Below are 26,495 nucleotides of genomic sequence, written 5' to 3' on the forward strand. Positions count from 1 at the left end.
TCTGTCTGTCCGTCTGTCCGTCTGTCTGTCCGTCCGTATGTCACAGCCACTTTTCTCCGAAACTATAAGAACTATACTGTTGAAACTTGGTAAGTAGATGTATTCTGTAAACCGCATTAAGATTTTCACACAAAAATAGAAAAAAAACAATAAATTTTTTGGGGTTCCCCATACTTCGAACTGAAACTCAAAAATTTTTTTTTCATCAAACCCGTACGTGTGGGGTATCTATGGATAGGTCTTTAAAAATGATATTGAGGTTTCTAATATCATTTTTTTCTAAACTGAATAGTTTGCGCGAGAGACACTTCCAAAGTGGTAAAATGTGTGTCCCCCCCCCCCTGTAACTTCTAAAATAAGAGAATGATAAAACTAAAAAAAATATATGATGTACATTACCATGTAAACTTCCACCGAAAATTGGTTTGAACGAGATCTAGTAAGTAGTTTTTTTTTATACGTCATAAATCGCCTAAATACGGAACCCTTCATGGGCGAGTCCGACTCGCACTTGGCCGCTTTTTACTGTTTACTCTTTCTATTTATAGAAAGTGGTTTTATAGACAATGACCTTTTTTACTGCTTTATTTTCTTTTGATTATTTTGATTATTTAATAACGGACATTATTTTATTTTTGGATTTTTTTTTATTGAATTTGATTGTTAATATCCTCTTTATTTATTTATCATCTTAAGTTAGGTTAATTTATAATATGGATATAAAAATAAAATACAAAAACACTTACAAAAACAATACAAAATACTTATAAACATACTATAAAAAACCTATAACCTAGGGTGCCGCCAGCAGCGGGGCAGGGCCCAAGCTGCCGGTGGTCAGGGCTGCAGAGAGAGGAACCGGCGGACTATCCGCGCCGTGTCCAAGATCACCGCCTTCTGCATCTGACCCTTGATCCAACCACCTAGCGAGAGTCTCTCAAGATGTTAGTCGAGACTCTTCGCTATTAGACCGTTCGCTGATACAACTATCGGGACAATGATCGTCGAATCAACATCCCACATGGCGGTTATCTCGTGAGCCAAGTCTAGATACTTACTGGACTTGTCCTTCTCGGCTTTCACGAGATTCTCATCATGGGGGATGGTGATGTCAACGAGCACGGCCCGGCGTTGCGCTCGATCTATTATCAGTTATCACTGATTATATATATATATACTCTCCCGGCCGATTTCGACCACGGCGACTGTTTCAACTCCGCTGCTGAAGACGTTCGTGTGCCCGCGTGTGGCTTGCGTAGCCGATCTTATTAACAAAGACCCGTGCACACAACGGGCAGGTAAGGACACCATTGTTGTAATTATACCTAATAGCCGCTGGCGGTCGGGCTTTCAGCACTGATTACTATTATCCAAAAATGATTGTTAATTATTATTATTGATATTGCGTTGCGACAATATTTTTGTGAATGCATTTTATTTTGACGTAAAATATAATGTATATTTTTTATTATTTTCAATGAGAAATAAATTAATCTTGATGCCAGCCTTCTGTTTTGGTGTAAACGAAATATAGTTCTAGAAAATATACAAAATTGCTTTTTAAATTTTTACTTCTTTATGGTCGTATCCGATCCGACATCCAATATCGGATCGGACAATGTGAACGCTCTAAAGCAATCTCTCCTCGTCTCCTCACCCGTGTAACCAAGTCTTTACCCGCTGCACACAGCTCACGGCACGATTGTTATGATTTTCTCATTACAATGCATATCAAAAGTGCTTTTTAATTCGCCGGCCATTTCCAGCGATGAGTCTCAACTGTTGCATTATGTTTAAAGTAATCAGTACGAGCCCAATACAGTTTACGTGTGATAAAAGTGATTTCACACGTAGATGAAAATTGTGAATTTGTGTTAGTTGGTGCACGAAAGCCAAGTACAAGTATACAGTCAAGGAGGAAACAGTGGCTCGGAAAAAATAGCCGGGTACAGTGGCTCACTCAACCTAATTCCAACATGAGAGAGGCTATTCGCTTCCCTACTAATACAGCAGAAACATGCAGTAATCTAACAAATTCCATTGGACGAGCAATAGTTATTCTAACACGTAAGGGTGCTAAAGTGTATAGCGATATTTGGGCGACTGAGCCACTGTTTGCGTTGAGCCACGGTTCCCGCCTTGGCTATACTCTTTTTCAGTTTCAGTTTATTTTCACGATACACTACAAAGGCTACATAAGCAGAATGCAAGTAAACTGCTAAGGTGAGAAGAGTAATATAAAGTAATATAGAGTTAACAGATGGACAGGGCCGCTAAAGACAAAACTGTGACTTGATGTCAAGCCGATTTAGCACACATCGGTTCAACCCTCTGGTTGTGAATGTATGCGAAAGAAATCGGTGTGTTATGTTTGATAACACAATATTGCCCAAAACCACTATACCACCACCACTATAATATTGCGCTAGAAGCGCGCCTGGAAGAGATCGCTCTTTAGCGATAAGACCGCCTGTTGTCTGCCTCTACATTTAATCAATTGTTCTTTTCTTTTGTATCTTTTTACTGAGGTGTGCCAATAAAGAGTATTATATCTATCTATCTATTGTCTTAGTGACACTACCTCTCTGCCCATCTTGCGGTTTCTCTGCTATATGCTAAAGTACTTACATGTGTGTTGTCGGATCCCATGTCTAACTCGGGTTCCAAGGTCTGTGGACAACAGTGATCATAATTAGTCATATTTTGTTTTACTTACAATTATTTAATTAAGACATATATATACTTCAATGTTGTACAAAAACATTTCAACATGTGTTAGAGATGTAGAGGCGTATTCTGATTGTAATTCATAACAAATCCAGATCAAATTCATAACCCGTTCTTAAACACGAAACGTAACTTTTGACACTGATAGATCATATTCATAAACCCAACTAAACAAACATTGAAGCTTTCATATTTTATAAGTAGGGTAATAATACATTTATTTATTTATAGACAAGCAATTTTATCATATTTTTTTATGAAGATTATACATAATAGGTACATACTATTATGAGTTTCCCGGAGTTACCCAGTGTTAAACTACAGGCCACTTTGTAACAGTTTCAAGTTTAAATTCATAAAATATTTTAACAGTTCCGATTCAAAAACACGCCGCACGCCCCGCCCCGCTGCACGCCCAACTCGAGCGTCCACTCAGGCCTTACACTTAACCTGTACATCGGTGGACCTTATGCCTTTTGTAATAAGGTCCACCGATGTTACACTCCTAGTGTTGCTATTTGTACCGTCAGCAAACTACGCAAGGGCCCAGTTGTTTCTATTGCTGACTGTACAGGGAAATGTTTCTTCGCCCTCGGAAACGGGGCGATGTAAATTGTTCCCTGAAAGTTTGCGAAGGTTGTATATTAAATTAGGCCGTCGGACTGTTCGAGTGTCGCGGTGATTGGTACTAGTCTAAAGCTGAAGGCGATTTGAGAATTCAGCGAGGGAAGTTTCTTAAAAACCAATAAAACCACTTCACGCGGAGCGTGGATAGGTACATGAAGTGGTTCAATTGGTTCTTAATCTTAATACATTAATTTCCACCCAGCCAAACAAGACATCCGCGCCAGGCCTCAAAAGTTTCGTCATATAAAGGTGTAGTACCACGATCCCGACTATCGGGTCGTCAGACCTGGGAACGAAATCATAAAATATCCGAATAAAATAACCGATACCTGAAGGTTTTCGGGTTAACACATGCTTCGCTACGTATCGTCGCACATCTCTTGTGGACACGCAGCCGAAAGGTGACATGGGGATGTCTACTGCATCAACGCCGCCGCACTATAATGTGTTGGCACATCGATAAAATGAGTAATGGATTAAAACGGTGCGATGTAAATTGTTCCCTGAAAATACCTATCCTATGGCTGTCCCATGCAGGCCTTAAACAATCTACATACCAAATTTCATTGAAATCTGATCAACGGTATAAGCGTGAAGAGATAACAGACAAAGAGACAGTCACACAGACCGAGTTAGTTTCGCATTTATAATATTAGCAGGGATATCATCAGTATCATCATCATCACGTGGTCGTTTGTGCCTTGTCCCACACGCGCCGGGTCCGGCCCCTGTTTTTCTTGCCGGACTAAGAGCTCACTCTCGCGATTCGATTATTCACGTCATGTGGAGTGCGTGCTGTTTCTATGACTGCCGACCACAGACCGCCCTCACAGACTCCGCATTAAAAAGCACTAGACTGCCCGGGATCTACATCGGGATTCCTAAAAAAAATTCTCCTATTTTTGCATTCCTTAATACTTTTTGCCATAATGATCATGTCCTAATAATATGTTATCCCTAAGGAAGCTCGGATTATATTCGATTATGACTTTCAATCTGTCACTCATTTTATCAAGGATATTAACAGATAGCGGCGACATCAAGTTCACCGCAGTAATTTCGCAACAGTAATACAGCTGCAGTTGAGATCCGAATGTCGCCTTTAGATATTTGTAATTTAAGATTAGTCGTTGCGCTATGACTGCGCGTCATCTGACATTATTTTACGGTTTCACTCATGTATTTATAGCCACTCGCGCGACATTTGTTCGGAGAGCCTAGGTCTTCATTTTCAAGCACTAACAGTGCAAGAGTGAATAGCGGTGGCGTCACGACGGGCGGGCGTCACGTACTTATATAGTACTGATGCTGATACTGATGCTCCATCTACCCAAGTGATCTGTGCTGCTGCTACATCTGACTCCATCCACTTCGCTTTAGCACCGCTGAATCGAGTTAGTACCTATATGTTTTGTTTCCAAATTTTCGCCGTGAACCGTATTTCAATAGTCGGCTTTTGTAGTGTCAACTTAACTTATTTTTACTGGTGGGACATTCGAAATTTTCTAACAGCTCTTAAATAACATACCGTTATTTGAAATAACGTTCGATTTGAGACATTCGGAACTCGTAAATCGAAGTAATTGATGGATGGAACACAAACTAGATTAAAAACACACCCTCACTCACAATTAACCATCATTTTTTAAGCCTTACGCGCTGGCCACGACATTGCGCGACTGGCTTAGGCTAAGACGACAACCATATGTTGGAGCGAGACACAGCGATCGGACCTTTCGTTCCAACCTATGGTTTTCGGCTTAGCCGAAGCCAGTCTTCGCGCAATGTCGTGGCCAGGCCGTTAGGTAAGCCTTTTTAAATTTCGCCTTACAAACAATATTTTCAAAGTCACCACCGAGTGACCTAGAAAACATCTAGTTTTCTTTGGATTAAACAAGTTCCTTATTCAAGAATCCACCAGAGAATGCGTTAAGGTGATTTTAAAGTGGCTATCAAATGTCCGATTGCCAATTCTCGGAGTCACTTTATTCAACTACAAATATCATATTCAGCTCAAAGCAGCCACAGTATAGGAACAGAACAAACAATTTGTATGGAGTACACACACGCACGAACATGGTGTACATATTGTACGTGTGTGTACTCCATGCACACACCTGTGAACAGTGTGTACCACACTGTATAGTATGAATTATCTGAGATGATTTTTTCGGGCTCGGGCCCTAGTCTATTAAACAAAAGGTATTGTTTCCTTTATGTAGTGCTTACACCTGTTTACTGCTAATAGACCCTACTTAAGTAACGGGAACAAACCCGTTTAAAAAGCAAATTTATCATCTTTGGCACGTGCTGAAGACCGCTCTTAAAAGAAACAAAGGCTTTTGTTTAACAGATTAGTGCTCGAGCCCGTAAAAATCATCTGAGATAATTCATACTATACACAGGTACGATTATATGGGGTGCTTGAGAGGAAACCAAAGGATTTAATGCGTAAGTATTCCTTGAGGATTCTAAGTTTAAAATGTCGACTGGCTTTATTATTGTCTCGGTACGACCTTCAACTACTCGCAGTGCATTTCCCGCGCACCAATAAGCTCTATATCGCTCCTTGTAATTTTCGAAAACTAGTTTGTGAATTGTGATCACGATTTTGCAACTACATATGTATGTATGTGGTCCAGTCGAGATATAAGTAGGTACTGTTTGATTATTATTGTATCTTTTACTTTTTGATACTTATTGGTTAAAGCCACAAAGCAACACTATGCGAAATTGCGCACTAATAAAAAAACGGTTCATTTCAAGTGGGTATGTTTTGCTCCCGATATTTCGACGCAGTTATATGCACAAGTTGTGTAGACCGCGCTCAGTCTGATTGAGATTTCGCGATAATCGTCATAAAGAACCTTAGGAATTGTGTCTAAAGAAAAATAAACAGGTTTAGATGCCTCTCAAGCAACATGTATGAGGAATGATGATACCTAAATAGATAGGTACTTACTTATATGACAAACAAACCCCGATACGAAAGCATTAACGAACGTTCTCAATAATTTCTTTCGAGAGTTTCTGAGTGTTCGCGAGTAATAATTGTCAGCCGTCAGTTTCTGTTACGAAATACGACGTTTGGGATTTCCTGAACCTTCTTGCGAAGCCTTAAGAGCGTTTTCACATTGTCCGATCCGATATCGGGTGATCCTTTGAGAAAAGCAGCTGCTAAAGAGTGCCCTATGGCATCAAGTCCCTTTTTTTGGTGGTCTGTGGTTTAAGGCACAGATTTAGGTGGTCTATAGTTTAAGGTTATTTTTTAAAATTCAAAAAATGTACATAGGTATAAATAAATATATCTGCAAAAAAAACACAAATATTGATCAAATCCGAGCATAATATCAAAGTAAGTTGCTTTTAATACGATAGGGTTCCATATTAAAGCGGCGTAACCGACAGCCAATAAAAAGTAAAATATTCCCGTTTTTTAATAAAGGTGCGAAAACAATGTCCGTTGGGAGCGAAATTTGAACAAAGTGTTCCGGAAAACGTACGTATGACTCATTCACTCGTTCATTCATTCGTTGGCTGGAAGTAGCTGACGTATATCAACGTTACCTTTTCACATAGCGCGATAAAATGATTGTATTTTTATCGTCTATCGTGTCACATGTTTGATATGTCACTCCCTCACTCTAAAAGTGACAGAACATACGATTTAAATCGCGATAATGAGTGTATTATGAAGCTTTAAAAATACAAGACGATGGGATATTTCGGCTGGTACAGTCACCACACGTGATTTTAAAGTCACATTTAGGGTTAATAATTGGTTGTTCCATACTCGCCCCTACCCTCTCGCTCGAACCCTTAAATAGCGTAACAATCACAGAGCGTGAGTGTACCTTTACAAAAGCGAAACACTTTCCAAGAAAACAAATGCACATCAAACCGCCACGTCTCGCGTTCCATTTATGAATATCCGACGGCCGAGATTCCGAAATCAACATTTCATCGAACGCTCGGCGCCCGATCAATTTCACGCCAGTTTGAACCTTATAATGAAGTCATAAAGTGTAATTCAATGTGAGAGCCGGGGGGTTTCCGAAGTGTTCGTAATAATGGCGTTATGCTAAATTCATTCAGCATATTGATTTCGTGTACAGAAGGTCGTAAGTGTAAAGTATTTAGTACTAAGTTAAGGTTTTTTTTAAAGATAGATGGTTGCACAGCTCAAGTTGAGCGCCAAATGTGCGATTTATTCAAGTCATAGGAACGGCTGCACAAACATAACAAGTGATTTAGAGCGGAGCGAGTAACTCTATAGCTTTGTTCCTTTAGTGAATGTTAACGTTAAATGTCCATTGTGACTGTCTCCGAAATAAGGAGTTTACATTTCAATTTAACGTTCATTGAATAAGGGCGGTTTCAGACTAGCGTTTTATACACGCCTATAAGCTCGTTTTTGGAAGCACGTAAAATTCTAATGAAGCAAAATATAGCGCGTAACGCCAAAACTGAAACCACCCTAAGCGACCCAGTATAAAATTAAATAGGTGCATAGAGACAAATAATTTAAAATAATGTATTTTTAATCGATTTTAAATTGAATGAGTCATATCAATACTGTAGTAAGTTAAGTCATTAAAACCTAAAAAATACAGGAAATTAATAATCATAACCCATTAAAAATAATGAACATTTTTGCATTAAGTACATTAAAAATCAGAAATGTTTTTGCTATGCGGGACGCTTAAGGGCCTACTGCAGCCGCGTCTGGCGCTTCGTAAACCACGCCCGCTAGTTCTTCCCTCCCCGCTAACACGCACACATGGAAACGCTTCGCGCCGCACGTGAAGTTTGTGTGACCTTTTAGCACCATCTAACGTTACAGAAGTTAACTACCATTATACGTGGTCGCTGCGGTCGGCCAGAAACTTAAATTCGGAAAAAATTGAAACAGATGGCGTTGTTACTTGTTCATTATAGCAAACAATAAAATAATTAATTCATAAACCTGCATATTTATTGTTGTTTTGGAAGATGTTAACATCATAGAAGCAGCAGCGTATATAGCATATAAGTTAAGAGTATTGATAATAAGAAAATAGCACAAGAACAGAAAAGAGATTATTTTTGATAAAATATGATGAAAACAGATTTACTTGATTACGCTCACCTGACTTTGCGGTCACTAAATGCAAATTTCAACCTTATTGTTATGGGGTTACAATAACCCTGGGGTTGCAGGCGTCCATGGTCGTTATTATTATAAATGCTTTGGTTGAAATGCTTTTTAACCCTCGAATTTTTCATAGGTACAGTCACCTGCAATAATATGTTACTCTTCGACGGCCGCAAAAATATGTGACACGCTCTTATGGCTCTACAAATAAGATCTAACATGATCTACCGCAAAACGGCCTTCGGTGTGCAGCTGACTGTACTCGTATTCATTGTTGTATAGGTGGGTATTAATTGGAAATTAAACGAACTTACCTGTAAGTGAAGTTCATTTCAATTATATTAGCTGCACAAACTTCGAAATGATAATTTTACTTGTAGTAGGCGCATCATGCCGCCTCCGGCCATGCTATTTAGAGAGAGAAAGTTTTTCTCAAATTCAGACTTCCGAACGCACGTCACGCAACCCACGCGTGACGCTTCTGTCAAACGTCATTTAGTTTAGAGTAACAAGCCAAGTCAAAACACTTTCACTGCCAGAGACCCGCTAGGCGGGTTCTCTTTTCTTAGGCGCTTGGCGCTACAAAGCGGAAAACACATATTATCAGCTTCGCTCGTAGCTCGCGCTGGCAGTGAATATGCCAACAGATATAACAGCTTGGCCAACTCGGCAAAGCCAAAATTGTCTAAAACTTTGACAGGGATTTTCCACTATTAGAATCCCTGGTTGTCTCAGGACAACGCGGGTACTGGGCGGGAGGGATTATCATTTCGAAGTTTGTGCAGCTAATATAATTGAAATGAACTTCACTTACAGGTAAGTTCGTTTAATTTCCAATTATTATTACGCTGCACAAACTTCTTCAATGATAATTTTACTTGTAGATGTTTAGAGATAAGTATTCAAAGTTTGATTTGGCTTTGTATGGGAACAATGAAAGCAATGATTTTTGATTTCATTTTAAAATACCTACCGTTTTAGTTCGGTATGAGTAACTGTCTATTTCCAATATGAATATAATTTTAATTATTACACATTATTTAGAGATCTAGTGAGATCATCATTTCATCAAACTGCTTATCATATGATACCTAGTTGAAACAAATAATACATTGTTCCTTATTAAAGGGTATTTTATTAGTACCACTTAGTACCAAATAAAAAACTTAATTATGAAGTATAGGACTATCAAAAAATCTAAAGATGGCATAAAATGAAAGTTTTAGAGAATTCAATAGCTATAAGCAACTCTTAACTGTCTCTTAACAGTGTGTTGCTGCTTTTAGCAACCCTTATTCTCTTATTAACTAGATAGAAGAAAGAATAACTAAGGATCTAACAAGATCATTGGATGAAACTATGGCCCTATTATTATGAAATTGGGCAAAATCGTCAGAAGTCTTACTCCAACGTAATGTTTTTCTTCCATCAATATGACACCAACGCATAACAGGTTGAATGTTTGTTGAAAAATAGAAATATCAATACCACTTAAAGTATCTTTAAGAGTCGACTTAATTCATCTACGAATCGTTTGGGAAGTGATGAGGTATTTTTCCGGCAATAAATAATAACTAATGAATAGCATTCTTCGTTCTTATATATAAGTAACATACAGCTAGGTAATGTTTTGGCCTGAGAACAAACCTCATTCAATTTCAAATTAAGTAGTTTTTTCCCTACAAAATGTTAAAGATAGCAACATTTCTCAAATTTAAAATCAAGGATAGGGTTTTAGCGCGCTGTGTGCAATCACCATAGCCAGAATAATAAGTAATTTTTTACTATTTCTTAATCTTGTAATGAAAGATTTTTATTTGATGGTGAAATTATTGATAAATAATTAAATACTGATTTAGATTAGGTACAAGCTCACACTTAAGGTTGAGGTGGGTGTAGTCAAAAAACGTTTTTCATAAAGCGTTCCACCTTATCATTTGAGGAGAGCCTATGCCGCAATACAGGCATAAGAGCAATTTATAAAAAAATATTTCTATACCTAGCTCCCTCATTACATAATTCTATTAAATAGCAAGCACTTCTCGAACAGCTGCTATGAAATAATTAATGTAAGTATGCTTAATTGTTCCACAAAAACATACACCAGTGTTGACGGTGTTGGGCGCAAGGGACTCCACCGTACTGTTGGTCGCGCCAATCGGAAGTTCCTCCTCTCTCCTCCGCTCCTTCAGTGATGGCTGAAGACACTTCCCGGTTAACACAGGGGTAACCAGGATAAGACGATGTTGAATCTTGTTAACCCGGTGTGAAACCGAAACTTGTGAAACCGGTTAATGGAATAAGTTTTTATAATTGAGAAGCTAGGGCTCAAATCCATATAATTATATGTATGTAACATATAAATATTTTGTAAAACTGAGTAGGTACAATGACCGTGCCTTCTGCTTTTCCTAGAACTTTAATACCTTGAATTTCATTTCAAATGGAAGGAAAGCACAGATAAAATGTTTTTTATAACCATGAAAATGTGAAAGCATCTATGTAGAAAACCATCTGGGTTAATTAATTACTTCACTAGGGTATGTATAGCGTCCACATATTTCATCTGCACTACTATTAATAACTCGATCAGAGGAGTTCCAGAATGTTGCAACACATTTCAAAATATTCATTGTTTAATTTATATTAAATCTCCGAGATCTTGATATTCGAGGTAAGCCAGTGCTGTCAAACTGGTTTAACTTGACAGACATAAAGACGTACTCATTTGAGTAACCACTGTTGAATTGAAACTCGTATGGCAATCTCAGATTGATTTCTAATACCTATAGGATTCTCACTTGCATATTTGGCAGGTTTTTATCAGCAAAATCGAATAGTTTATCATCTCTCACTCATCTTATGCTAAATGATCCTAGACATAAACATACTGTATTTCATTTCACCTAGTCGGTTTTTAATTAGTTGAGATAGCTGTATTATCTTCTTTCAGTAGTATCTCACACTGATAAATCTGAAAGGAATGTCTTTTAACATAAAGACGATCGACAATCGACATATTACTGAAGAGATAAGTTGACAATGACAACCCATGGATTTGACAGTGACAGCGACGTTCCGTTCGCGCTCCGATTATTCTGAAGCAATTCTTAGAGCTGCGTTAAACTTGGCAATTTTTCTCTTCTTGCATTCTTCAAATTCAAATGCGTAATGTCGGGATGTAGAATGAATTAAATATATGCGATATAATCCGTTTTATTTAGCCATCAGATTATATTACACTAGGTGATATTTATTGGCATTATATTTCTTTAAAATATATTAAATTCAGTATACTTAACATACATGTGTATGCCATATTCATTTAGCCAAACTTATAGCTATACAAACAACCCATTTATATGAACAAAGTTATAAACTTATAAAAATGTAACCAGTTTATAAAATATTGGGTAAATAAATAATCTAGATATTAGCCAGCTTTCTGAGGTATTTAGGTGCTAGTTCCATTTGATTATGACTCCATATATCTTGTATAGGTACATACATAGTATAAGAAACATTTATTGTAAGGAGTTTCAACAATGGATATAGTGTGACCTCTAGACCTTATACACTTCATGAAAGGTCCGATACATATAGCTAGAGAGATATCTATATATAATCACATAATAGTCTAATGACAGGAATTAAAATTGAAATTTCATATTTCCATATGAAACACAGATGTTTCCCAAATTCAAGAATCAGGTAAAAACAACTTGGAGCTAGTGCCATGTAACAATTTGTGTTATTAGTTTTATGGCAGTTCCAATTTCTTGTTGTATTAAAACTGCTTAGATGCAATAATTTTACTTGTCTTAGCAATATATCTGTATTTATTTCCCATAGGGTTTTGTACAGAAAATATTTTAACGAAATATTGAGCTGTATGAAATGTAATGTAGGTACATTAAGAACATCATAGGCATATATTATTTTGTACACACAGCATATATCACAGTCACATATTTTTCCAGTACTTGACTGTTAATTTTACAGAAATATCCATTTTTCGGAATACCTGTAAATACTGGCACAGATAAGATAGGAGTTTTGTATGAGCTCCGCTTCCTTATTGCTGCTTTTATCCAGGCCGTGCTGTCGCTGGGACTAGGAGCGACCTTGTGCCTGCAGAGAGGATAGTGTTGCTCCGCTTCCTTATTGCTGCTTTTTACCAGGCTATTTTGTATGTTGCTAGTAAGTAGTAAATACTTTATTGTATGAAACAAAGATAAGTAACATCAAAAACATACATTGTAAAAATATGATTGGTAGTTGAGCCCTGTAAGATTAAATTTCTTAGGACTTACAATAATTTATAAGTCATTAGTTATTCTTGCTAGCACACCTTATCACATACATCACTTGTCAACAGCATGTTTAAAAGATTTTTTAAAACATCTTATGCCATTTATTGGGATTCATTATTGAACAGCTACCTTAGCTAAGATTGTTAGTGATGACAATCGCACAAAAATGAGCAGTCACTTATGGTTCTGTTACAGTGCACAATTGTATTGAGAGCTAAATCATCACAGTTAGAGAACAGGTTGATTTTGTTTAATTTCAATACTTAGCCTTGTTCCCTACTGACAAGCATCTCGCCAGCCGCAGCGTAATTCTCTGGGTTCACCTCGGAGCACCAATAATTATTTACAGCGCGGAGTATTTTTTCATAATCTTGTCCGGACCATACTTGTTTTGTAATGTCCTTAATTATATATCTGCGAACAAACAACAGCACAGTCCTAGAAGGGTTAATCCCATAATATTCGAATTTCAGGTGCCTTTATCCACAAGGTCAAGATTTGCTCGCTCGCTTAGTACTTCGCTTGCTTGAATTAGAATAAGTACCTACTTAAATTCAGCTACTTGAAAATGAGTATATATCAAGAGACGGCCTAGTATTGGCATACCACATGATTAACTCATTTGGTTAAGAGCTGTGTCTAGAGTGTAACACGCCACAAAACCCAGTAGGTAAGTTTATCTAACAAGACTTGTAGGTGGCTTATGGTCCACTACCTATTTGCAGGTAGGACATGAGCAATGTCTCAGTGCTGTTGGCAAGGAATATGTGACAATATCCCATGGCTACTGGCAGTGAACGCACCTAGTGTAGTACGCCAAGGTTGCCAAGTGCGAATATCAAACAGAGATGTCTAAATTAACACTCCAAAATGATTAGCACAGCCATTTTATGCATTTAGAAACAGATACGCCTAGAATAGCGTTCCAGAATGCATGTGTACAGCACAACCACCAAGTACAGTCAGCAACCAGAGTTGGCTAGTTATAAAACTCCAAAACCACATCACCAACACTAAATAGAAATAACATAACAAATTAGCATTTGGTACTACCACTCTATTACTTACCATTTATGTTCCTTTTTGGAATGTTACATGTTTTAAAAAAGTAACTATTCGAATGCTGGCATTCGATGCTAATTCAGAGAGCGAGGCTTACTGTGGATACCGAGCGAGATCTAGTTCTCGACGCCGCTGGCGGAGATAGGAATCTTGATGATATAGAATTACAGACCTAGAATAGGCCCAAGATCGTGATCTCGATATGTACCGCGTCCGCGCATAGCGGCCCATGGCGACGAGAGGTCGCATTCAGCCTTGATCGCGTACGTTCTTGTATCTTCTTCTCCAATCTTCTTATTCTTCCAATTTACAATTGGGTCACTTTTTATCCTATTTTCCACGTATTTTAAGGAATTTCTTGTCCTTTTATAAACAAAAAGACTTTTTATTTTAGGACACGTAATGGCCGTCGGCTGCATGAAAACGACAATGACGTTTGACAGAAGCGTCACGCGTGGGTTGCGTGACGTGCGTTCGGAAGTCTGAATTTGAGAAAAACTTTCTCTCTCTAAATAGCATGGCCGGAGGCGGCATGATGCGCCTACTACAAGTAAAATTATCATTGAAGAAGTTTGTGCAGCGTAATAATAATATCTTTTATCCGATCGATTTGCATTTATTTGAAATAAATCACAGTGTTTAGTAATTATATGTTTTATTGAATAAGAGATTATTGAAAATCTTTGAATGCAGTTGTTTCTTTAAAAAACAATAATGTTTCATTTAAGTAAAATGAGCAAACTTAAGGTTTTAAGGCACTTTCCCTCCAGGGCCCATAATTTTTTTCCACCCGGTAGTAGACAACAATTTTTTTCGACTAAATGAAGTTTTATTAGATAAATCGTTGATCACATGGTTCGTTTCACACATCACATCAAATCGTTTGTCATCACAATCAAAATTTGTCAAAAGTAATGAAATTTATGCCAAAAAAACATAAATAAAACATATAAATTCAACACATTTTTTTAATAAAAATCTTTCTCGATGATATAAAAAAGAACATCGACAAATTATGTTCAAAGAATTAATATCAAAACAGATGTCATAATTAGGATTGGCTACTTTAAGAAAGGGACAGAGAGATTTAATCCTCTCGCTCTGCACGTTTTTCTCATTCCTCCTTGTCAAGCCAAAATAAACTATAAAATGATAGTAACACAGTACATTGTAATATTCACTTTTTCCACGGTATCATGTCATTGTAAATTACTTATGTGAAATTGTAGTGGCGTGCGACTTTCAAACCGGAGGTCACGGGTTCGAACCCCGGCCCGTGCAAGTGAGTTTTTGTAAGTAGAGACCTTTTTTAGTGGTACTTAAATATAATAACTTTTCGTATTATTGAAATAAAATATTTTATTCAAACAAACTTAATAATATAATAATTAAAACGAATAATATCAATTAGTTTTTAATATTTATTCAATTATTTTAAATTATTTGAGCATGAAACATACTAGATTTATTTTTATCATTACAATAGAAAAAAAGAAAAAATATATTCTTATAGATATTTTATTTTCAAACAAAAATAAAGCAAAAAGTTACGGTTAGATTCTGATGGCTAAATACCAAACAGCTACCGATACATTTCAATATCTGTCGAAATTTCCTAACCCGTTGTAACTGACAAAGAGTATAGATTTCGACGTAGCATGACGTAGCTAAGCAAACACGCACACATGCGTAACGTATAGGCCTGTAAGAAGGCACCATCATAGGTTTACCTCCGATTCCGTTACTACTCAATGGAGTTACGACTCAACGTTTATTGGATATTAAAATTTTACGTAATTCGGAGCGCTGCGCGAAGTGACATAGGTCTTACCTCTTTGAGGCACGACGGCCATCTAACATTACTGGCATAAAGGATGCATTTATGACTTTGACGCATGACAGAAAGAGAAACCGAACTGCGTAAAATGGGCGTTTGCTGTTGAATTCATAAAATCAAAAATCGATAATAAATCCATCGGTAAAGGATAATAAGTTAATATTTAGTTCTTTGAAAGTTAAGACGAGATGAAAACCTTTGCTGTAAGGTGGATTGTGCTGGATATGGATGTGTTTTCTAGTTGCACGAAGCTAAAACCGAAAAATGAACACGTAAGTTTGGATTTATTTTCTATCGAGAAAATTTTAAGCATTCGTTTTTCGACTACTACGAAATGTCTTATCATATAGTCAAGAAACATATATCCGAAAATCACTACTGTTTGTTTCCGGGGCTAGCCACTGCCACCTTTCTAAGATCCTGTTATTTTTCGATGCACGGCCTTAATTAATAATGTATACAACAACCTAAGAAGAATGAAATTACATGATTTCAGTATTAAGTTTATTACATTTTGCTCATTAAGTTGCTGGCTATGAGAAATAATAATAAAAACTTTCAGTAAACCCCGTTATACACTTTTTCATTAAGTCTGGTATTATTACTATAGGGCACAGTTCACACTTTGTCGCACGTACGTTTATCCACATTTCGTTATATTGTGGCTATTTGAAGGTACAACATTGAACTAAAACTAGTCTAAAATAGCTAAATACCTAATCAACTGTATCCACGTAGACCTGGGCTATAACCGCGAAGATCGAAGTTCGCAAATTGCGGGCATGTTTCTCTGTCACTCTAATTACGCCTTCATTAGAATAAAAGAAATTTTTGCGAATTTCAGTTTTCGCGGAAGCCCCTCAGTAGCCAACGGGGGTCTAAAATTATCAAATTTTCTACAGATTGGATAAAGGGTTGTTGAGTAGGTGGGTACAGTAAGCTGCAGGGATAACTGACCCCCCAGTATATACATTTGTTTGCAGGGGGTAGGTTCTCTGTGCAGCTGTACGTCTCGGAGATCATTTCGTCATCATTTTCAAAATTTTGTAAAAAATGTTTTCGCTTGTGTGAACCTACCTTAACGTCCCTAATGAAAACACAGGTATTTAGTAAAGCGGCGTTCACACTAAGCTGGTTAGAGTAATCCGATCTAGACAGAAGTTAGGGTCTGTTTAATGCGTTTACTAGACTATTCACTGGAGTCAACGGACAAACGTTAGGCCATTTTGATATTATAGGTTAAGCAGCGCGATATTATTTATGTGAAAGTTTGGATTTGTAATAGAAATATAAATGTGATAGTGACTCTGTCTGTCTCTTACCTCTTCAACTGAAAGGTTTATTTTTTAACAATCATCATCATCATACCATGCAGACGAAATCGCGGGCCGACGCTAGTATTTAAAAAAACTATTTGTCTTGTTTGTTTGTGTAACTATTAATCTTGTATTATAATTTAACCCGGTAAAGACGAGACCTCGTTTCGAAGCCGTAATTGGCGTAAATCAAAATGACATAACTAATGGCACGTCAACTCGGGCTGTCACCAGTTGACCTTTTCGAGTCTTCGTTAAATTACTTAGTCTAACATTACGATATCGAATCGCTTTCAAAATGAAAAAGTTGGATAACAGCTTCTTTAACTCGATCTGCAGGCATTGGCCTTTGAGAATTGTCTCAAGGATGCATGTCTGAAATTCGAATTTAAACTGTCGTGGGACTGGAATATACTAACATTTAAGACTTCGTCACACAGGCGCGTTATCCGGACGGGGCGTGAGCGGGGCGCGCCACTTTTACATATAAAACGCTCACGCCCCGCCCGGAAAACGCGCCTGTGTGATGGAACCTTAAATGCCGCCAGCAAGGAAGTATGTGATCCCTTAGCCTTTAGCAGAATGTCAGTGAGTGTTGTGACAGTGTGGTGGATATATGGAATCTGTTTTTTTTTATATACTTAGTGAGTTCGTGAAGTATGTCGCTACAAGTGTTAGATGACCCAAACCATCCACTATGCGCGCCTACAACGACAGCGCAAGACCTCTGGTTCTCACAGCGCTTGTGAAAGGAGACCTAGGCTCTCCGAAACACGTCGCGCGAGTGACTAAAAACACGTGAGTTTAAACCGTAAGTTACTAAATTATGTAGGTATTTTGTTACTACTTAGGTCATACTGAAAATTCCTGGACTGGCCACTTAGAAATAATAAGTTTTCTCATATATCAGAATCCAGAAACTTTCAGTATGACCGCATTTAGGCAAGCATTTCGATCGTGAAGTACCAAAATTAAGAACTACATACATACCTACCTAAAATGTCGGTATGAATTCGTTCGCTAAAATCCTTACCAAAATTTAATTCAAAATATCCTCTGAAGATTTGCCAGGTTACTTACTTATTGACATCATATTATATTTCCTACATGGAGATGAGAATGTAACGAAAACTGCGGAAATACTCTGCCGGGTACTTCCACGCGGGCGACATCGAAAATGTCGCTTCGGTTTAATGCAGTGTAAACTTGCATGTAAATACCGCGCTAAGCCCGAAACCGATGCCCACAGACCATGGATTAACTAGATGTGGGCTGAATTAAATTTCGTTGGTGTTTTTTTTTTCGTCATATTTTGATAAAATGTTATAAGTTTGAAGAGCCATTTCCTGGGCGGAATAAATACGAAATCAATCGTACATCGACAAATAGTCCCTGGCGCACACGACAAAAAAGTGCGATTTAGGGCAAATGATGATGATGGAATTTCCTTTTGCAGAGTTGCTCCTTTTGACTCACAGATTGATTTAGGAAGGGGAGCCAATCGAATTTTTGATGCAAATTTTTGACTTCGAGGGGGGTGCCCCGCGAAATTTGTAAAAAATAAAGTTCATTTCTGATAGTTAACTAATATAGTTTCATATAAATAATTTGAAAAAAATTAAGAATTCAAATTTGCTATTTTATTTTTTTCCGAATAAATGCCAATAGTTTCCTCATTTTAATATATACACAAAAAATAAAAATTTCATGAAATAGCCCTACTGTTCCTCGTTATAAAAAGTATACACATGGTATATTTATATCTAAAAAATGTGAAGAAAATAAAATAAAATGTAGACCTACTTTGTACTCACCGAATAGTATACAACGATGTGTGTTACAGCTATTAGAATTACGGCGTTTGATGATGATGAGATACATTTTAGCATAATGAGTCCTTAGAACCCTTAGATCATTTTAGGAAGGAGAGCCACCTTGATTTTTGGTGCGGTATGGATGAAAGGGTGGGGTGTGATTTGTCCCATACAATCATAACGTTATGAAAGCACCTGTTTAGGTTTCTGCATGGTGTCATTATCGAGAAAATTAAAAGAAAAAAAAAGGGAAATGGACTAATAATTACATTATTTCGTATTTTAAAGATTTTACTACCTATATATTTGTTTACACTCTTTAACATTGCTTATGTTCGGTGCACAACCTAATCCGATTTAAGAGACGTAGCTATACGCAGGAAAATAATGTAAATATTAGTCAATATTTACATTATTTTGTATTTTGAAGATTTAATCACCTAAATGATTTCTTCCTTTTGATTTACTCATGAATGTCACCAAACTTATTGCAGAAACCTATACAGGTGCTTGCATAAATTTATGATTGTATGAGACAAATCACCCAAACCTTTTCATCCCGACCGTACCAAAAATCAAGGTGGCTCTCCTTCCTAAAATGATCTAAGGCTTCTAAGGACTCATTATGCTAAAAGGTATCTCATCGTCATCAAACGCCGTAATTCTAATAGCTGTAACATACATCGTTGTATACTCTTCGTCGAGCTTGTGGTCGAAAGTAGGTCTACATTTTATTTTTTTTCTTCACATTATTTGGAAATAAATATGCCATGTGTATACTTTTTATAACGAGGAATAGTAGGGCTATTTCATAAAATTTATATTTTTTGTGTATATATTAAAATAAGGAAAATTTTGGCATTAATTCCGAAAACAATAAAATAGCAAATATTAATTTTTCATTTTTTTTTCAAATTATTTATATGTAACCATATAAATTAAATATCAGAAATGAATTTAGCATCCTTGAGTTACACGAAAATGATACCAAACTTGACCAAATAGCAAAACTTTATTTTTTACAAATTTCGGGGGGCACCCCCCTCGAAATCAAAAATTTGCATCAAAAATTCGATTGGCTCCCCTTCCTAAATCAATCTGTGAGTCAAAAGGAGCAACTCTGCAAAAGGAAATTCCATCATCATCATTTGCCGTATAATTAAGTCTGCACCAGGGACTAAAACGCCAAACGAATAGAAAAAAAAAACCGGCCAAGTGCGAGTCGGACTCGCGTCCAAGAGTTCCGTACATTAAGTCCAACTCACGCTTAACTGCACATTTCTAATAGGTTTTCCTGTTATCTATAGGTAATGAACTTTTTTGTTTTTTTTTTTCAAAATTTTAGACTCCGGTAGATTCGGAGATGGGGGGGAATGGTGGGACAGACAGATAGACAGATGCACGAGTGATCCTATAAGGGTTCCCCTTTTTCCTTTTGAGGTACGGAACCCTAAAATTGGACTTATTGTGACGACAAATGCTAAGAAACCTGCCCGGCGCCCTTCGGCCCCCTTCGTAACCTGGTTTTGATCGAAGCTTTTTTTTTACTTCTCTGTAACTGGCTTCGGTCAAGAACCACGAACCATTATTAAAGTTTCGATTGGCGTTTTCTATCATCGATTGTCATCTTGGCTTCAAATTTTTTATAGATTTACACTTGTACACCTACACCTATAAAAATTTACACACAAAGTACGAGCATTTGCTGCGTCTAGTTCAAACGCGGTCTGCGTCGCATATGTTTCTCAAACTCAAGCAATACACGGCGAGTTTAAATTATAATTTTAAATGAGCTTTGGTCACGTACGGAATACGGAAGTCCTGATAGGAATTCGAGAATCAAAGGGTGTGCGAAGTTCGTCTTTGTGAAGTTAGGCCGTGTTCGTCGGGTCGGACGCCGATTCTGTTAGTGGATAAGGTTTTGATCAAAGGCCGTGGCAGGATAAGGGACCATCTTGTGACTTAACAGCTTTTCGGCTCGATTTTTTTCTAATGATGGTTCACGTCATTAGTAAGTGTTATACTAAATTTCAGCATTCGCCTGATCTTATTTTTGAACACAAAAATTTATAAAAAAAATGATTTTTGACTATTTTGTGTATTTTTTCAAAATTTTAGAGCCAGTAGTTTCGGAGACAAAGGGGGGAATGGTCGGACAAACAGACAGACAGACACACGCACGAGTGATCCTATAAGGGCTCCGTTTTTTACTTTTGGGGTACGGAACCCTAAAAAGCTGTAAATGGTGCGTTGCTGCCCTGATGTCTTCATGGACGACGATTATGGCAGCACAAATAAATGCACACAGTAGTCACATAACCACCGTCAACAAAGTTAACTGGCTGTTTGTAAACCTTACTACCAAGAAGATAAGGTTTACCAAGGGTCAAAGTGTGTACGCACCCACTAGCAGGGCACAGTAAACATAAATAACAGAAATAAACGTTCCTCTTAACGCAATTTCGCCATTTTGGCTACGCTGTGACCACTGCGCTTCATCTTGTGCGGTGCAAATAAACTAGTCTCACCGACGCTTTAACTAGTATGTTAAGGTGACATTCAGATGGTGATTGTAGCAGCATTTCTGCAGCGTTGACGAGGGCGATTTTGACATGTGCGGCAGCAATGCAATGGTGGTACGCGGCGCGCGGCCATCTTGAACGCTATACCACAGAATAAATAATAGTACTAGGTACTGAAGATTCGCTCTCTAACAAAACGCGTCTATTACGACAGATATGACAAGCGCGAACAGGCGTCCCCGTTCCGTAGCGGTGCGCGGCAACTACTGTGGCTAGACACCAAAATAGGTGTCGGCCGCATGTATACTTGTAGGTACTTGTAGCGACGCGACTAAATCGCGGAGTGAGCCACGCCTGGCTATACTCACATTCACTGTTAGTGCTTGAAAATGGGCACCTAGACTCTCTGAAACATGGCGCGCTAGTGACTGAAAATACGGGAGTTAAACCGTATTTTTTTTAAATAATTAATGGCCTTACTCATGGCCACAGACTGGCCGAGGCGAAGACGTGGCCTACGATGGAGCGAGCCTGCCCAGAAGGTGCTTGTTCACCCTTGATTTGAAGGTTGCCGGGTTATATGTGCTTTGAAATATAGACGCCGGCAAGGAATTCCATTCCTTGGCAGTGCGCATAAGAAAAGAGGAAGCAAAGCGCTTCGTGCGAATTGGTGGAATATCTACCAAGTAAGGATGGAAACCGGCCGTGCGTCTAAAAGTCCGATGGTAGAATGGGGACAGTGGAATAAGCTCATGTAGCTCTTGGCACACTCCCCGAAGTGCAACCTGTGTATTAGTAGCCGAGTGTCAGTATGACTAGTCACGACACTATACGACAGTATTGCGGCAGCAATGTTGCACCGCTACATTGTTGGTGTTATAACCTTATAACGCTGGTGTAGACCAAACCCGAATTACACCATTATTATCAATTAAATATCAATTAATCATATAAATGTCAAAAGCATACCTGTGACGTTTACACAATAAAAGTGCAATGCGAACTACAGTCGACATTCTGTTGTCAACTGTCATGGCGTGCAGACGGGCGCAAAGCACATGACTGACCAACTGAGTTTTATTTATCACATTGTAATACAAGGGAACCTAGACGTCACAATGGCGACGAGGATAAAGAACGTAAGAAAAAGAAAAAAACCCGATGTAGTTGCTAAATAACCGACAAAAAGTTATCAGTTTTAAATTTTTTTCAATAAAAGGGAGGTAGACGAAGGACCCAAAATAGCACAGGTATTATTGACCCATTGTGGACTTAATTTATAGCTCTGAGGACATAAATGTCTTTATAAGGTACACTTCTGGTATTTAAACTATATTATGGTCGAGAAAAGAACTATTTTTACGCTAATAGTATTACTATAGGGCACATTTCAACGTCTGATTCAGTTTAAATACTATTTAATGCTTTTACCTTTCCAAAAAACGGGTCGGTGAACAGAAATTAAGCCAAATACGGTAAAATAAGTTAATATAAAATAGAAATAAAAACTTTATAGCGACTGTGAATTTAAGGAAGCGTATAGAACTATAATTAGGCTATACGTATTACGTATAATAAATAAACTGTCGCGCATATTGCTGTGTAGTGCTGTATATGTCTGTTCACCGGTAATGTACAGGTAACTAAGTATATCAACGTGGTATCTGCGTTAACGGTTGTTGGAACAATATCTGGGTGCGACGTAGTTTATTATTAGCTTACAAATATATCAAATTAACGACAAATGCTTAATAATAGTTCACATAATTAGGTTTAACACTGTTAACCAGAAGTTATCTACCTAAACAAATAATAAGTGTACGCTTTATTTAGCGTCAGACTCAATAAAAATCAACAGATCAGCTGCTATACAACATATGCTACTTAGCTTACGTGTGCTACTTAGAGATGCATTTAAATTATTTAACCAAATCAGCATAATATTATCTGGGTCTTGTTTCTATAATGCAAAATGAAAAAATAAGTAAACAAACTGATATGTTGGTGAAATTTGTCGTAAAGCTTAACTCAATACGAGTATTCTCCAAAAAGGTAAAATACCTTTATGGTTGTCAATGTTGTTGTGTTAATATTGCACTCACCCTCCTGGGGCCCAGCCATACAAGTAAAAAGTCTGGCTATTGAAATCTGAATCTATAATGTAGGATTCAGGGTTGATTTTGTTTTGTTTAAAATGGAACGAAGCAAAACAGATGCAAATCGGCTTCAATTAAACATTAGGTTGTGTCGCTAAGGAGCAAAATGTCATGATTACGGCGATGACGAACATTGAATCCTGAACGAAGCGAGGGATTCTAAAATGGAATACTGAGCGTAGTGAGGGATTCAAGTGTTAACGCCCAAAGTGAAAATAATTTTGCTACCATGTGACCCATACTGCTTACCACATCACATAATATATAAAGAAAAAAAAATAAGCCTAGTTTAAAGAACCTAAAGAGTCTAAAGCGCATAAAGAGTCTAAAGAGATTAAAGAGTCTAAAGAGTCTAGAGAGTCTAAATAGTCTAAAGAGTAAAGAAGCTAAATAGTCTTAATAGGGTAAAAGGTCCAAATGGTCTCACCCAAAAAAGTGTAAAAAATCCCATGAAGGGTGAATGTGTACCTATAGAATGCTAGTATTAACAAAATATACCTACCTACCTAACAGTGGCGGCGCGTCCATAAAAGCCGATTTCCACCGGCTCGCCTGTTTTTGGACGTTAGAGGAGAGTTGTAAAGGAAATATGTAAGTCAAATTAGGCCCGGATTGCCTATGCCACTGTTACCTAATGAATATGCTGAGCACGGATATTCGTTTCTGAATTATAGATTTTAGCTATATTTAAGTTATTATTTCTGCACCTAAATTCTTGAATTTGATTAGTATACGAAGCACTCTTTCTTAAGTAGTTTAGTATTTATTTATGTATGTGAGCGGCCGACATGCCCGGAATCTCACTGCCGTATTCGAACTTCAAGATATTCACAAGAGACGACACGTACTAGATTTCAACTAGTTCTCTTTTGCAGTGCAATTCGGGCAACCAATGTCACTTTTACTATAGATCGTGTTAGATATCTATTAGATGTGAATTAGATCTCTAAGTAATATCTTGTGGAAATCGTTCAAGAGTATCTCCAGAATCGCGGAAATGTCAAATTTGACAGGTTAGATCTTAAACATATCGTTATCGTATCTTCGCGATGTCTAAAAGATATCTAATAGATGTCTATTACAAAATCCGAATCGGGCCCTCAGGCATATCGTGAAATGGTGGCGTGTCATGATATGCAAGATTTGTCTGACTATTTCTTGACCGGCTGCCGACAATTATATGACTGTCTATTACGAGTATAATTAATATTATTTAATTACACAAACGGGTCTACCGCGATATAGTTTCATATCGCGGTTTCTATATCGCGGTAGACCCGTTTGTGTAATTAAATATGTGTACAAAACGCGAGAGTTTAAAGTGTTATATAATTAATATTGTGGCATAACGCCCGCTATAACTACAACTTATTTTGTTATAGAGTTTAGTTAGAACTTAGGTTGATTTGTGTAAGGCCTGAGTGGACGCTCGAGTTGGGCGTGCAGCGGGGCGGGGCGTGCGGCGTGCATGTTAAACACAGAGATGTACAAAATGGTTTTAAAAAAGCATTTAAATACAAAATGCAAAATACTTTTCAGATTTACTATTTCAAATGCAAAATACCAAATAGTTTTGCGTTTTGTATTTCAAATGCTAAATGCAAAATAGGTATTTTCAAAATACTTTTTCAAAATAAAATACCTTTTGACCAAATCTCAGATATTTTTATTTATTTTAGGTATTTATCATGAGAATAGCCATAGAATAGATAATGTTCGTCGTTTTCGTTTGATATTGACACTAGTCAGACATAATAGCCGGTTTAGACTCTCGTGGCTCGCAAGCTCATCGAGCTAATATAATTTAAATACTAACGGCACGGCATAAGGTTTATAACCGAATGACAAGCCGAATGCGAGTGTGTCGAGGCGAGCCACGAGACGCGCCGCGAGCCGAGCCGCGAGTCTAAACGGCTATAAGGCGCGCACTCTGACCAAAGAAAAAAAAAAGGGCGCGCATGGCTAGCAGACGCCTCTATCGGTCAAATTCGGCAATACAAGCGTCATTCGTTCTTTTCATTTTGTTTGACTGGTAATGTTGGCTAAACTTAATCACAAAGTATTTTGCATTTTGAAATGAATATTAAAAATGCAAAATACATCTCGAAAAGTATTTCAAATAAAATACAAAATGTTTTTTACTAAAAGGCATTTAAATGCAAAATACAAAATAGGTATTTTGCATTTTGTATTTGCATTTTAAATAGAAGTATTTCAAATAAATCGCATCTCTGGTTAAACAAATGCAAGCGAATAGGAGCGGCCTTAGTGCACGCTGCTCAAATCACTTGTAAGCCCGACGCCACGCTGCACGCCCCGCCGAACGCTCCGCTCCGAGCGGCTCATGTAGAGGAGCCATTACACTAATACTGACGATCATTTTATTTTGTGTTTCGCTTGTTTTAGTAACCATAACAATTACTATTCCTCGAATCGATGAACATATAAAACTCCCAGCTATGTCGAAAGAATATTTAGTGACAACTATAAACTTATCCATCCTTTTTCACTATATACAAAGAGCCAACTTCATACTTCAACTCAACATAATAACTCAACCTCACACTTCATTGTATATTCAACCGTAACACCTTAATTTTACTATTGAATATCGAACGCAGAACATTTGTAGTTAAGGTTTTCTTGCATAAGCACCACATTTCCTAAGTGAAAGGGCTCGGGCCCGCCCGTGGGCTATTTTGTCTGTATTTTGTCCCTTCAGATCAGCTTTGATAGAGTATCCATTGTCGATGTAGATCTTCAAAGGGTCTACTGTTCGGTAAGTTAATATGACCCCCAATTTTTGAGGCGTTATAGGATAGCGTATTTATTTTTACTACTGTTCTGTCGTGATTTTTGCTTGACTACCCCAAAATAAGAAGGAAAATATATGATTTTAATAGTTAATTGATTAATATTATTGCTTAGTAATCACTAAATGAACATACAATCCGATAAGTTAGCTTTTATGGTGCCATCTATGCATT

General features: G+C 37.5%; 1 protein-coding gene across 5 annotated transcripts in view; it reads right to left on the minus strand.

Moving 5' to 3' along the window:
- The window catches only part of LOC134652059 (tyrosine-protein phosphatase Lar), a 633,608-nt gene that overhangs the window by 505,265 nt on the left and 101,848 nt on the right, over window positions 1-26,495 (minus strand). For all 5 annotated transcript variants that reach the window (XM_063507207.1, XM_063507209.1, XM_063507205.1 and 2 more), the window contains exon 3: window positions 2,629-2,670. In XM_063507207.1, coding sequence (XP_063363277.1) covers window positions 2,629-2,670 — 42 coding nt within the window. The remainder of the gene's footprint in view (window positions 1-2,628; window positions 2,671-26,495) is intronic.

The sequence above is a fragment of the Cydia amplana genome, chromosome 11 (assembly GCF_948474715.1).
Source record: "Cydia amplana chromosome 11, ilCydAmpl1.1, whole genome shotgun sequence".
NCBI classification, from domain to species: Eukaryota; Metazoa; Arthropoda; class Insecta; order Lepidoptera; family Tortricidae; genus Cydia; species Cydia amplana.